The 14171-nt window shown below is 33.6% G+C and overlaps 1 protein-coding gene across 1 annotated transcript in view; it reads left to right on the top strand.

Moving 5' to 3' along the window:
• The window catches only part of LOC145324466 (uncharacterized), a 129669-nt gene that overhangs the window by 75268 nt on the left and 40230 nt on the right, over positions 1-14171 (top strand). Inside the window, exons 28-30 of the mRNA XM_080167053.1 lie at positions 6008-6433; positions 6915-7031; positions 10546-12058. Coding sequence (XP_080023179.1) covers positions 6008-6433; positions 6915-7031; positions 10546-12058 — 2056 coding nt within the window. The remainder of the gene's footprint in view (positions 1-6007; positions 6434-6914; positions 7032-10545; positions 12059-14171) is intronic.

Raw genomic sequence — 14171 nt, 5'->3', positions numbered from 1 at the left:
CCGCCGCTCCCGCCGTCCGCCGCCGTTTTCCGCCGCCACCAAAAAAGAAATTTTTTATTGCATTTCTCGCCGAATTAGGCAATTTGGAATCATTTGAGACCATGTTATTTTTTCAAAAATTTTTCCCCTAACAAGCAACCCTGCGGGGGGGACTTAGTCATTTTTTTCAAATTCTCGTTTATGAAGGTATATCTTAAATACTGTATGCTACTCTCTTAGTTTTAAAGATAATTGGATGAAATCTTTTTGATTGTGTCACTAATTACCCCAAGTTTTGATTCAGTTATGTTAAAAAAGTATTATTTAAAAAAATCAGGTTGATATCTTTAAAAATAAGCTCAGAACTCATATTTTTAGCGTTTGGGGGGTTTTTGTGCTCCACAAGCCCTAAGAAGGAAAGTCCCAAAATGAATCTGTAATGGTTCGTTGATTCAGTTATGTTAAAAAAGTATTATTTAAAAAAAATCAGGTTGATATCTTTAAAAATAAGCTCAGAACTCATATTTTTAGCGTTTGGGGGGTTTTTGTGCTCCACAAGCCCTAAGAAGGAAAGTGCCGAAATTCAATTTTCAAAGTTTTATGTGTACATCCAGTCGTATAAGAGAGCCTACAAAAAGAATTAGGTTGATAACTATAAAAATAAGCCCACACGGCCTTCCCAAACTTTTATACTGAATTTCATTTCCTATAACTGTACAAACTTCCCCCCCCCCCCCTTACCCCAAGTACTAAAGTTTGGGAGGGCTGTGTGGGTTTGTTTTTAGAGTTATCAACCTAATTCTTTTTGTGAGCTCTCTTATATGACTGGATCTACACATAAAACTTTGAAAATTGAATTTTGGGACTTTCCCTCTAGGGGCTAGTGGAGCAAAAGACCCCCCCAAACACTAAAAATTTAAGTTCTGAGCTTATTTTTAGAGATATTGAGATTATTTTTTTTCGGAATTTGGAATCATTTGAGACCATGTTATTTTTTTCAAAAATTTTTCGCCTTACAAGCAACCCTGCGGGGGGACTTAGTCATTTTTTTCAAATTCTCGTTTATGAAGGTATATCTTAAATACAATATGCTACTCTCTTAGTTTTAAAGATAATTGGATGAAATCTTTTTGATTGTGTCACTAATTACCCCAAGTTTTGGTATCTTTAAAAAAAAACGGCGGCGGGACCGCCGCTCCCGCCGTCCGCCGCCGTTTTCCGCCGCCACCAAAAAAGAAATTTTTTATTGCATTTCTCGCCGAATTAGGCAATTTGGAATCATTTGAGACCATGTTATTTTTTCAAAAATTTTTCCCCTAACAAGCAACCCTGCGGGGGGGACTTAGTCATTTTTTTCAAATTCTCGTTTATGAAGGTATATCTTAAATACTGTATGCTACTCTCTTAGTTTTAAAGATAATTGATGAAATCTTTTTGATTGTGTCACTAATTACCCCAAGTTTTGATTCAGTTATGTTAAAAAAGTATTATTTAAAAAAATCAGGTTGATATCTTTAAAAATAAGCTCAGAACTCATATTTTTAGCGTTTGGGGTTTTTTTGTGCTCCACAAGCCCTAAGAAGGAAAGTCCCAAAATGAATCTGTAATGGTTCGTTGATTCAGTTATGTTAAAAAAGTATTATTTAAAAAAAATCAGGTTGATATCTTTAAAAATAAGCTCAGAACTCATATTTTTAGCGTTTGGGGGTTTTTTGTGCTCCACAAGCCCTAAGAAGGAAAGTGCCGAAATTCAATTTTCAAAGTTTTATGTGTACACCCAGTCGTATAAGAGAGCCTACAAAAAGAATTAGGTTGATAACTATAAAAATAAGCCCACACGGCCTTCCCAAACTTTTATACTGAATTTCATTTCCTATAACTGTTCAAACTTCCCCCCCCCTTACCCCAAGTACTAAAGTTTGGGAGGGCCGTGTGGGTTTGTTTTTAGAGTTATCAACCTAATTCTTTTTGTGAGCTCTCTTATATGACTGGATCTACACATAAAACTTTAAAAATTGAATTTTGGGACTTTCCCTCTAGGGGCTAGTGGAGCAAAAGACCCCCCCAAACACAAGAAAATTTAAGTTCTGAGCTTATTTTTAGAGATATTGAGATTATTTTTTTTTCAGAAACCTTTTTTAACAAAACCAAACTAAGTAATCATTGGAGATTTCATTTTGGGACTTTCCTTCTAAGGGCTTGTGGAGCAACAGACCCCCAAAAACACTAAAAATATGCGTTCTGAGCTTATTTTTAAAGATATCAACCTGATTTTTTTTAAATAAAACTTTTTTAACATAACTAGATCAACGAACCATTACAGATTTCATTTTGGGACTTTCCTTCTAGGGGCTAGTGGAGCAAAAGACCCCCCCAAACACTAAAAATTTAAGTTCTGAGCTTGTTTTAAGAGATATTGAGCTGATTTTTTTTGTCAGAAACCTTTTTTAACATAACCAAACTAAGTAATCATTGCAGATTTCATTTTTGGACTTCCCTTCTTGGGGCTAGTGGAGCAAAAGACCCACAAACACTAAACATTTAGGTTCTGAGCTTATTTTTAGAGATATTGAGTTGTTTTTTTTCAGAAAACTTTTTTAACACAACCAAACTAAGTAATCATTGCAGATTTCATTTTGGGACTTTCCTTCTTGGGGCTTGTGGAGCAACAGACCCCCAAAAACACTAAAAATATGAGTTCTGAGCTTATTTTTAAAGATATCAACCTGATTTTTTTAAATAATACTTTTTTAACATAACCGAACTAAGAAAGCATTACAGATTTCATTTTCGGACTTTCTTTCTAGGGTCTAGTTGAGCAAAAGACCCCCAAAACACTAAAAATATGAGTTCTGACCTTATTTTTAAAATATCAACCCGATTTTTTTTAAGAACACTTTTTTAACATGACCGAACTTGGTAACTTTTACAGATTTTTATTGTTTTTAGGGTCTTTTGCTCCACTAGCTTATAGAAGGAAAGTCCCAAAATGAAATCTGTAAAAGTTACCAAGTTTGGTTATGTTAAAAAAGTGTTCTAAAAAAAAGGAAGTTGATATCTTTAAAACTAAGCTCAGAACTCATATTTTTAGTGTTTTGGGGGTCTTTTGCTTCACTAGCCCCTAGAAGGAAACTCCAAAAATGAAAGGGGGGGGGGGGCGAAAGTGACACTTTTTGAAACCAAAATTAAAAGTTAAAGGAACTCAACTAAAAAAAAGAGTTACAGGTCTGACATTTTGCATGGCAGTTGCTTTATAGGGGTACAATATGGAACTGTGAAGAAACGGCGGCGCAACCGCCGAAAACCGCCGAGAAAAGGCAACAAAAATTACGGCGGGAAACAGCGGTTTTCGACGGTTGCGCCGCCGTTTCTTCACAGTTCCATATTGTACCCCTATAAAGCAACTGCCATGCAAAATCTCAGACCTGTAACCCTTTTTTTAGTTGAGTTCCTTTGTTGACTCTTAGTTTTGGTTTCAAAAAGTGTCACTTTCGCCCCCCGGCCCCCCCGTTGTAATGGTTCCTTAATTCGGTTATGTTAAAAAAGTTTTCTTTAAAAAATCAGATTGACATTTTTAAAAATAAGCTCAGAACTCATATTTTTAGTGTTTTTGGAGTATTTTGCTCCACTAGCTCCTAGAAGGAAAGTCCCAAAATGAAGTCCCAATAAAAAATCAGGTTGATATCTTTAAAAATAAGCTCAGAATGCATATTTTTAGTGTTTTTGGCGGTCTGTTGCTCCACAAGCCCCTAGAAGGAAAGTCCCAAAATGAAATCTGTAATGGTTCGTTGATTCAATTATGTTAAAAAGTATTATTTAAAAAAAATCAGGTTGATATCTTTAAAAATAAGCTCAGAACGATATTTTAGTGTTTTTGGGGGTCTGTTGCTCCACAAGCCCCTAGAAGGAAAGTTCCAAAATGAAATCTGCAATGATTACTTAGTTTGGTTATGTTAAAAAAGGTTTCTGAAAAAAAATCATCTCAATATCTCTAAAAATAAGCTCAGAACTTAAATTTTTAGTGTTTGGGGGGGGGGGGTCTTTTGCTCCACTAGCCCCTAGAAGGAAAGTCCCAAAATGAAATCTGTATTGGTTCGTTGATCTAGTTATGTTAAAAAAGTTTTATTCAAAAAAAATCAGGTTGATATCTTTAAAAAAAAGCTCAGATCGCATATTTTTAGTGTTTTTGGGGGTCTGTTGCTCCACAAGCCCCTAGAAGGAAAGTCCCAAAATGAAATCTCCAATGATTACTTAGTTTGGTTTTGTTAAAAGGTTTCTAAGAAAAAATCATCTCAATATCTCTAAAAATAAGCTCAGAACTTAAATTTTTAGTGTTTGGGGGGTCTTTTGCTCCACTAGCCCCTAGAGGGAAAGTCCCAAAATTCAATTTTCAAAGTTTTATGTGTAGATCCAGTCATATAAGAGAGCTCACAAAAAGAATTAGGTTGATAACTCTAAAAACAAACCCACACGGCCCTCCCAAACTTTAGTACTTGGGGTAGGGGGGGGGGGGGGGGGGGGAAGTTTGTACAGTTATAGGAAATGAAATTCAGTATAAAAGTTTGGGAAGGCCGTGTGGGCTTATTTTTATAGTTATCAACCTAATTCTTTTTGTAGGCTCTCTTATACGACTGGATGTACACATAAAACTTTGAAAATTGAATTTCGGCACTTTCCTTCTTAGGGCTTGTGGAGCACAAAAAAACCCCAAACGCTAAAAATATGAGTTCTGAGCTTATTTTTAAAGATATCAACCTGATTTTTTTTAAATAATACTTTTTTAACATAACTGAATCAACGAACCATTACAGATTCATTTTGGGACTTTCCTTCTTAGGGCTTGTGGAGCACAAAAACCCCCCTAACGCTAAAAATATGAGTTCTGAGCTTATTTTTAAAGATATCAACCTGATTTTTTTAAATAATACTTTTTTAAACATAACTGAATCAATCAGCATACTGTATTTAAGATATACCTTCATAAACGAGAATTTGAAAAAAATGACTAAGTCCCCCCCGCAGGGTTGCTTGTTAGGGGAAAAATTTTTGAAAAAATAACATGGTCTCAAATGATTCCAAATTGCCTAATTCGGCGAGAAATGCAATAAAAAATTTCTTTTTTGGTGGCGGCGGAAAACGGCGGCGGACGGCGGGAGCGGCGGTCCCGCCGCCGTTTTTTTTAAAGATACCAAAACTTGGGGTAATTAGTGACACAATCAAAAAGATTTCATCCAATTATCTTTAAAACTAAGAGAGTAGCATACTGTATTTAAGATATACCTTCATAAACGAGAATTTGAAAAAAATGACTAAGTCCCCCCCCGCAGGGTTGCTTGTTAGGGGAAAAATTTTTGAAAAAATAACATGGTCTCAAATGATTCCAAATTGCCTAATTCGGCGAGAAATGCAATAAAAAATTTCTTTTTTGGTGGCGGCGGAAAACGGCGGCGGACGGCGGGAGCGGCGGTCCCGCCGCCGTTTTTTTTAAAGATACCAAAACTTGGGGTAATTAGTGACACAATCAAAAAGATTTCATCCAATTATCTTTAAAACTAAGAGAGTAGCATACTGTATTTAAGATATACCTTCAACGAGAATTTGAAGAAAATGACTAAGTCCCCCCGCAGGGTTGCTTGTAAGGCGAAAAATTTTTGAAAAAAATAACATGGTCTTAAATGATTTCAAATTGCCTAATTCGGCGAGAAATGCAATAAAAAAAATTTTTACCCCCCCCCCAAAAAAAATTTTTTTTGGGGGGGGGGTGGGGGGTCGACGATAATTTTAAAAGTAACTTTGGCCCCATAGAAGCTTAAATCCAAAATTAGCTCCCTCTAGCTCTAAGGGTTCTCGAGTAAACCCCCCCCCCCCTGCCCAAATGGTTATTTTCCACATCCCCCTTTATTCCAGTATATGTTTGACTTGGGCTTTCGGCCCCCTGGGGCTAAAAGAATTTGAATTAGTCTTTAAGCTTAATCTTCCTTGATATTTTTTTATTTGTCAACAAGCTAAAACGTTATCATTTTTTTAGATCAACAGATCAAGATGGCATATTGACTGATCTAAGACAGAAACTGAACATGGCAAATGAAACTCTTGACTCAGTGACAGGACACATTGATAACCTAAACAAAACTATTCATGAAAAAGACAATGAGTTGAAGAGAGCTCAAGAAGAATTAGAAGAATTAAAAACATTGTCAGAAAATGACGTTGCTTCCAGAAACAATGATATTGAGATGTTGAACAAAATTAAGGAGGATACTTTAGTATCTTTCAATCAGCTTCAGTCTAGTTATGAAGCTGTATTAAAAGAAAAGGCTGAACTCGAAGCAAAGAATGAAGACAATTCCACAATGGTTGCTACAGTTGAACAGAAAGCTGAAAGCTTGAATGCTGAGCTAAGTGAAGCCAAGGAGAAACTAGAGATAATGGAAGAGAAACTTTCCTCTATTAGGTAAATTGATTTATTTCCAAATATCTACAGCAACACTAGCCATGAAAATATTTCAAGTTCACCTTTTGCTTTTGATTTTTAAGTTTGTTATTTTTTGATTTTATAAGTTGCTGACAAATAAGAGAACTTGAGTCTTTTAGAATAGCTCTATCTAGTTATATGAACGTACGGTCATTCATACATAAGTTAAAACAAGCCATTACGGGATAAATCAATGGACGACAATGTGACGTACGTCCAATGATGATAAACAAAATTTTCTCTTTCTGTAGATTATAACTATTCGTTGGTTGAAACGTTTAGATCTCTCCTTAATGAACCAACCATTTGAAGTTTGATAAAGGTATCCGATGTCTTAAAGCCATCAAATAAGAAAAAGTTGTTTTAATTTTGGGTACTAGTGTAATCAACAGTCCAATGTTCCCAACCCTCCTTGAGTTAAAGAGTAGTTGCGATGTTAATTTTTGGGATAAATTTTTAGGTCAGAGAAGCATGGTCTAGAAGATTCCGTGGCTAATTCACAATTACAAATAGCTGAACTTCATCAAGATTTAGATAATGTCAGAAATACCAAAGAAGCTGAAATAGTAACTCTGAGGTAATTTTTATAATTTTCTTTGGTAACAAGGAATTCCAATAGCAACAAGGACAATTTTTTGCATAAATAGCGCAGCATTTGAAGTAAACAATAGTTTAGTTGAAGGGGAAAAATAAATAAAAACATTACATTAAATAAAATGTAAATAAAAATGATTTATAACTTTATTGTCGTAACAGTGCTGTATTGATATAATCTATTTATAATATAGTAGCTGTGCTTTAAAACAATATTTAATTATCCATATAGTAATACAATTTCTCAAATTTTCATGGGTTTATTTTAGAGTTCATAGATTATACAGTACACGGGTTATTTAAGTGATGAAAAAAATGTTTTCTTAATTCAGGGGTGTATTTTCCGCAAAATTGACCCTGCTAAAGGGGGGGGGGGGGAGTAAAAAAATGTAAAAATTAAGAGAACTGAAAAAAATTTCATTTTCTCCCCTCCTTGGTGTAAAAAAATAAAAGAATATGCAAGAAGGTTGATAATATGAATTAAATCAAGAGTTCTGTAATATTTTTCCATTTTTCCCCTTCCTTACTGGAAAAAAACAAGAAGGTGAAAAAAATATAATAAATTGCAGCAGGGGGAAAAATAAATCTTGTGCAGCAAAGAAAAAAATAAATATTGTGCAGAATATACGCCCATGTCTTAATTCCAGTTTTAATTATTTATTCTGAGAGATATCTTCCTTATCAATGTAATTTGTAACAATTACATGTTACTTCCTTATTTTATGTTTCATGGTAAAAATAATTACAGAATAGACTCGATACAAAATAGGGGCAAAATATAATAAAAAAAAGTTGATAGGATTAGGTTGTTTAGAGGAAATATTAAAATCTTGATAGTAGAATGAAAGGTATCATGCTTTCGCCTTTTCTGTCAATTAAAATTATCCATTGGGAAGAAAAACATTATATTTTTACTTTTCCTATAATGATAGGAAATAGATAGCATTATACACAACCATAACAAGGATGACAATTGGCAACATTTTTAAAAGCGAAGACTGGTAAACTAGACAGACTAGATTGTTTAGATGCTTTTAACATTTTGTATAATTGTCCAAGGAATCAATACTTGAAATATAAAGTAAATATGTTAATTAAATCATATAACAAAAAAAGCAGATCAAAATTATCTTTAAAATTGGACATACGGACTTTTATGCATTTGTAAATGCTATAGGACTTATCTTGTAAAGTTTGAAACAGATCAGACGATTTAAACATGCCCATTAACGCTATTCGTGTAGTGTAATCAGACCGACATTACATGTAAGAAAGCTTTGCCTTTAAAAACGTAATCATGTAATTGTTGGCTAATTAATTTATTATTTGTTTCCTTTTTCCTTGAGTATCCAATATCCAAATGGATATCTAACATGTTGTATGGCTTAGCAATCCGACACAGGGAGTGAGGGGGCATTGAGTTTATTACACCAGTCTCCAAAGTTTCATAATAACTATTTCTTATTGGCTGACTTAACAACTTTGGGGACTTTTATTGAATTTTGATTGTTTGGTTCATTTAGTTGAATGTCCAAACGTTTCGACCACTAATTTTTATCTACAGAAGGGGTAATTTTTTGTGTCATTGGGGTTGTACATCAATTAATCGGCCATAAGAATATTTTAAATAAACTGATAACTTGTTAATTTCAACTGATCTTGTAAAGTTTTAAATGTTAATTAGTAAAATTCATAACAAGAAATAAAGATCAATTGTGGTATTTTAGCAGTCAAAAATATTTTTTTGCTTTTAATTCCAAAGATTTAAAGATTCCAAATACCTGTTAATAGGAAGCTTTATGTTGGACTTTTTAGCTTTATATTATATTTCTCTATATGTAGTAAAGCTTTGCTCTAAGAAATCTATTTTCAAGAAGCAAGAAATTTAAAATCAATTTAGAATACCTAGAAAATTTAATTCGATCTCTATAAAATGAAATTTTACAAACCAATAAAATCAGTTGTATACAGTATCTTCCTAGCTTATACTTTAGCCACTCGGAAACTAATTGTAATTTCTGTGATTGTTATTTAGATCGATGTCATATTGATATCAAAGTTAGTAGATAGGTGTATTTTTTTTAAAAGCGAAGCTTTTCTTTTATTAGGGTAGGTCCGTAAGTTCGTAACGGTTAGCTCTTTTCGTTAATTTAGGTATTTTAGAAATGTCCTATGGATTTCAAACTTAGCATGATGATTCCTGTAGTAGTGAGGTACGATTTAGAAAGCGTAGCAAATCTAAACTGTTACCAGAATGTCCGTACGTCAATTTTACAATGTTGATTTTTAACTTTAAAAAAAAAAATTTTATGCATTATAATTATCCAATTGATCTGAATTTTTGAATACTGATTCCTATTACCACAAGACACGATGTTATAATCGAAGAATCTCTATAAAGGGGGGTTTTTAATGCAACCATCTCATAATCAATGATTAAATGGCACTTAGAATTAGAATTTCGATCTGAAATTTTGCATGAATAATCCTTGGTAGGTCTATTTTCCCTAAATCGAACAAAAAGTTGGAAGGTAACGGCTGGCGGCTCAGCCGTTTTGCCATTTTTTGGATATCTTAAAAGCAAATGAGTCACGAAAACTATCTACATAATACATTTTGTGGCTTAAAAACCCTATCAAACGGTTCTAGCCGGTAGCTGTTAGTACTAGAAATTTAAAAAATGGTTATTGCTATCATTTAACATGAATTAAACCAAAAATATTTTTTAAAAAGTTGATTCCTACGTAATTTATGATAAATTTGCCCTGAAAATAGGCCAAAAACGTCTAAACGGCTGAGCCGCCTGCCGTTACTTTTCCAACTTTTTGTTCGATTTAGGGAAATAAACCTACCAAGGATTACTCATGAAAAATTTCAGATCGAAATTCGTATTCTAAGTGCCATTTAATCATTGATTACAAGATGGTTGCATTAACCCCCCCCCCCCCCCCTCCCTCCCTATATATCCTTACTAGTATCCTGTAATTCAACACCAAATTTGTTTAGACTTATGCATTAATTTTCTGCTTATTTAGTTCTGACACTCTACAAGTTTTAATGATCGTTTGTCCTACCATTTCAGATCTTCCCTTTTATGGATGTTGTCATAACGAGGCTATGACTAATAACTATGAATAAAGTTTTCCTTGTTTTGTTTGGACCATTACAGATTTGGCTTTTTACAATGTAGTAAAGTTAAACGCGCCTTCATTCTTCTCCTTTTTACATCAAATACAAGTATTTTCAAAAACAAAGGCAATTAATGACTTATTAAGCACACGATCCGTAGGAGCAAACAGAACTTTTAATTGTTTTCCCTGAAGAGTAGAGCCAAATCAGTTCAGTGGGTACCGAGATCTTAAGCTTCAGACAGACGGACAGACATCGTTCTACTTTGTTGCTTTTATTTTTTCCACTTAAAAATGCTTATTGTACAATCATACTTATACCTAACCTATATATAAAAGATTTTATCATAATAGTTTTCTTTTTATTAGGGAGCAATTAGCCTTGAATATGAGCAAGTTCGAACAAGTAGAATCAGAGAAGGCTGAATTCAATGGTCAAATCTCAACATTATCTGAACAGATTGAACTGCTTACTGTGAAGAACAAAGGTCTTGAAGAGGAAGCAGGTTCTCATGTACAAACAATTGTTCAAGAGAAAGATGTGCTGCTACAACAACTTGATGAAATTAAGGTTCATCAACTTAGAACTGAAGAAGTGATGAAAGATCTCACGGAAGAAAAATCAATTCTTGAAAGTGTATTAGATGAAAAATCAGCTGAAATAACTAAACTAAATGACGACCTGGAGAATAGAGATCAAGTTGAAAGTGATTTAAAACAAGAAATTGAAAAGATCCTGGCAGAAAAATCGGAACTTGAAAAGCTTGCAGAAGCCTTTGCTGACAGAGATATCATTGAAAATGTTTTGGACGAGAAAGCTAATGAAATAACAAATCTTCATGATGAACTGGAAAACATGGAACAGGAGAAAACTAACCTTGAAGAGGCATTAGCTAAAACTCTTGCTGAAAAAGTCGAAATTGAAAAACAGTTACAAGACGCTACCAATTTTGCCGAACATAACAAGAAAGCCTTTGAGTATGAGGTTCAAACTATTATTGAAAATGCTAATTCTGATATCAAGAAAGTTCAAGAAGAAATTGCACTGGAAAAAGAAAACTTGTCATCCAAGCTTAATCAACTTGAATCAGACAAAAATGCTCTTGTTGAACAACTATCTCTGGTTGCTGAAGAAAAGGAAACAGCATATTCTACCATTAATAATCTTGAAGATGCCAAGAATAAGATCGAAGAAGAAAAGATTGATCTAGAGATAAAATTGGAAGAGCTAATCCAAGCTAAAAGTACCATGGAAGAGCAGCTCGCTGATCTTGCTCAAATTAAACAAGATTATGAAGAGTTACTCAAGACTAAAGAAGACGCTGAACAAAAACTAGCTTCCACTGCACAAAATATTAATTTGCTGAAGGAAGAAAAATCTATTTTAGAGAAACAACTTCAAGAATCTAATGAAATTGCAAACAACAGCATTTCTGCATTGAATGCTGAACTTTCCGAGATGACAACAAAGCTTGAACAAGAAACATTGAAATATCAGACTGAATTACAAGCTATTTATGATGCTAAGACCAACCTTGAACACAGAATTGAAGAATTATCCGCTAAAGACACTTTTAAGCAATCACAACTAGAAAAGGATCTTGAAGACTCTAGAGCTTTAGTTGAACAAGAAAGACATGAGTTCCAAGAGAAGTTGACTATTATTACCAATGATAAAACTGATATTGAAAATAGAATGAAAGTTATTATTGAGGAGAGTGAAAAGAAATTGAATGATGCCCAGGAGTCCCTCAAGGACATACAATCAAAGATTGATGGAAATGAGAAGGAAATGAAGGAGAAAAGTGACAAGATCATACAATTAGAGAAGGAACTGGAAGAAGTGAAGGAGAGAAGTTCTGAAGAGGCTAGTTATATTCAGGTAAACCTTATATAAAAGTAAACGGGTGTCTTATTCTATGTATGTCCTTTAAGATCTCTTTAATGGAATGAACAATCGTACTACAAGTGATTTTACATTTTTGATGGCCCGAGTAAAGTAATTTGCATTGTAGTAAACAAGACATTTAAAATTGTACAAGATTTTTAGCTGAATATTCCATTAAAATGGGGGTCATTTTCTTCACTTATTTTCTGTAAAGTTGGATGTAACATGTTAGTCAAATGCTCTAATAAGTCAAACTGTTCTTAATAAGACTACACAAAACTTTATGGAAAATACGCGAAAATTAATTTATCTTTGTTGCTACTGCTATATGTTATTTTTCCTGTTTAAATGAAATGCAATATGTACAATTTATACATACTTACCGATTCTGTATTCTTATATCAGGAAAAATTGTAAGTATCGAAATGCACCTCCAAGGAATTGCACCCTTTTGATAACCATAAAATAGGTTAGCTGGAGTTCAGTACTCCAAAATTATATTTTGGTTTGGATTCTCGTAGTCGGTTAGTTTGATCCATGAGTTTAGACTCAAGAGGATTTGAAACAAAATTAGATATGATTTCTATCTTTCATTGAACCAACCTTGCCAACAGACAACCAACCCTTGGCATGAACTTAATAATCTTGGTCTCTTAACCAAGTATGGTAATGAGTTGCCCCCATTTGGTGTCAAAGTATCCCCCTACATTAGGTAATTTCAACAAAAAAAAATTTGGTCGCGGTTCAAATACCTGTTCTATACATAAAAATAAGCAATACTATGAATTTTTTTGGTTCTATCTTGATTCTAAGTGGTAGAAGGTAAAATCAAGATTTTTCGAAAATACGCGAAGAACGAATCTTTAAACCTGAACATTAAGGTTATCGGTTAACGGTCTTTAGGCTGTCCTAAGGGCACCAGTTTGTCATTTTAGACTATAATTTCTAACGGTAACTGCCTTTCATTTGCCTTGGCATTTCTAAAAAGATATAGAACGCCTTTCTGGCCCATCTGTGGTCTGAGATCTGAAAAATTTGTCAAATCAAGGTTCCCTTTGTACTCTAAAGTCATGTATCGAGAACTGAAAAACATCAAAGTTTCAACCTAGTTTTTAACACAATAACTCTAAAATTGGCCACAGATGAGCAAGAAAAATGTTCTTTAGCATTTTAGTAATGGATTCTACTAGGAGGTACCATTTGAACATATATTCTGAAACGACATGAAAGGTGGCACTAAAGTCGAGAACTGAAAATATTTTAAGATTCTTGGATTTTGGTAATTATTGGGTTAGTATATTGGCCATAGAATCAGTTATAGGTGTCCAAATCACTTCCAAAGGTGTTTTTGTTGTCAGGGTAATATGCTGGGTCAGATATTTTAGAGATAGAGTATGACAGTTAGTATGTACTAAGACATTTATCCATTAGTATCTGTATTCCTTTTTAAAAGATATTTCAATTTTGAAGCGTTTTACAGCAATTCTTACAAAATACCGAAAATGGCAAATTATTGCAAATTTTTATCAAACAAGGATGACAACAACCATAAAAGCGAAGCTCCAATCTGGTTGGACAAACGAACATGAACACTTATTGAGTGTCAGAATTGAATAAGCAGAATACAAATGTATAAGTTGAAAAAAATAGTACATTGTTGCAAAACTGCTTAAATACAGGATACTGTTTAAGGACATACTTAAATTTTTAGAACTTGATTATAGACATGTTTTACTAATATAATTGTACCTTGTTGTAATAGGAATCAGTATTCCAAAAATCAAATGAAAAGGATATTTACATCATATAAAAATGGATGAACGGACATTTTGGTAACATTTATAGAGTTGCTACGCTTCCAAAATCATACTTTACTGTTATATGAATCATTATGTCTAAATTAACTGTCTTGGAAAGATGGACAGTCGGACCGACCCTAATTTTTGCAAGACTTTTGCCCTTCTGGTGTAAGTTGGGTGAGAAATAGACTTTCAGCCCTTAAACACATTAACAACAAAGATTTATCTACTGTCTTTAGCTCTCCAGGCAGACCTGGCAAGGTCAAAACTTGGATTTTGAAGGCGAAGGTGGAACATTAAAATTTTTT

The sequence above is a fragment of the Acartia tonsa genome, chromosome 7, assembly GCF_053477335.1.
Source record: "Acartia tonsa isolate MP-2025a chromosome 7, ASM5347733v1, whole genome shotgun sequence".
Classification (NCBI taxonomy): domain Eukaryota; kingdom Metazoa; phylum Arthropoda; class Copepoda; order Calanoida; family Acartiidae; genus Acartia; species Acartia tonsa.
Note: the sequence above shows the minus strand (reverse complement) of the source record. Positions and strands in the feature narration are given on the sequence as shown.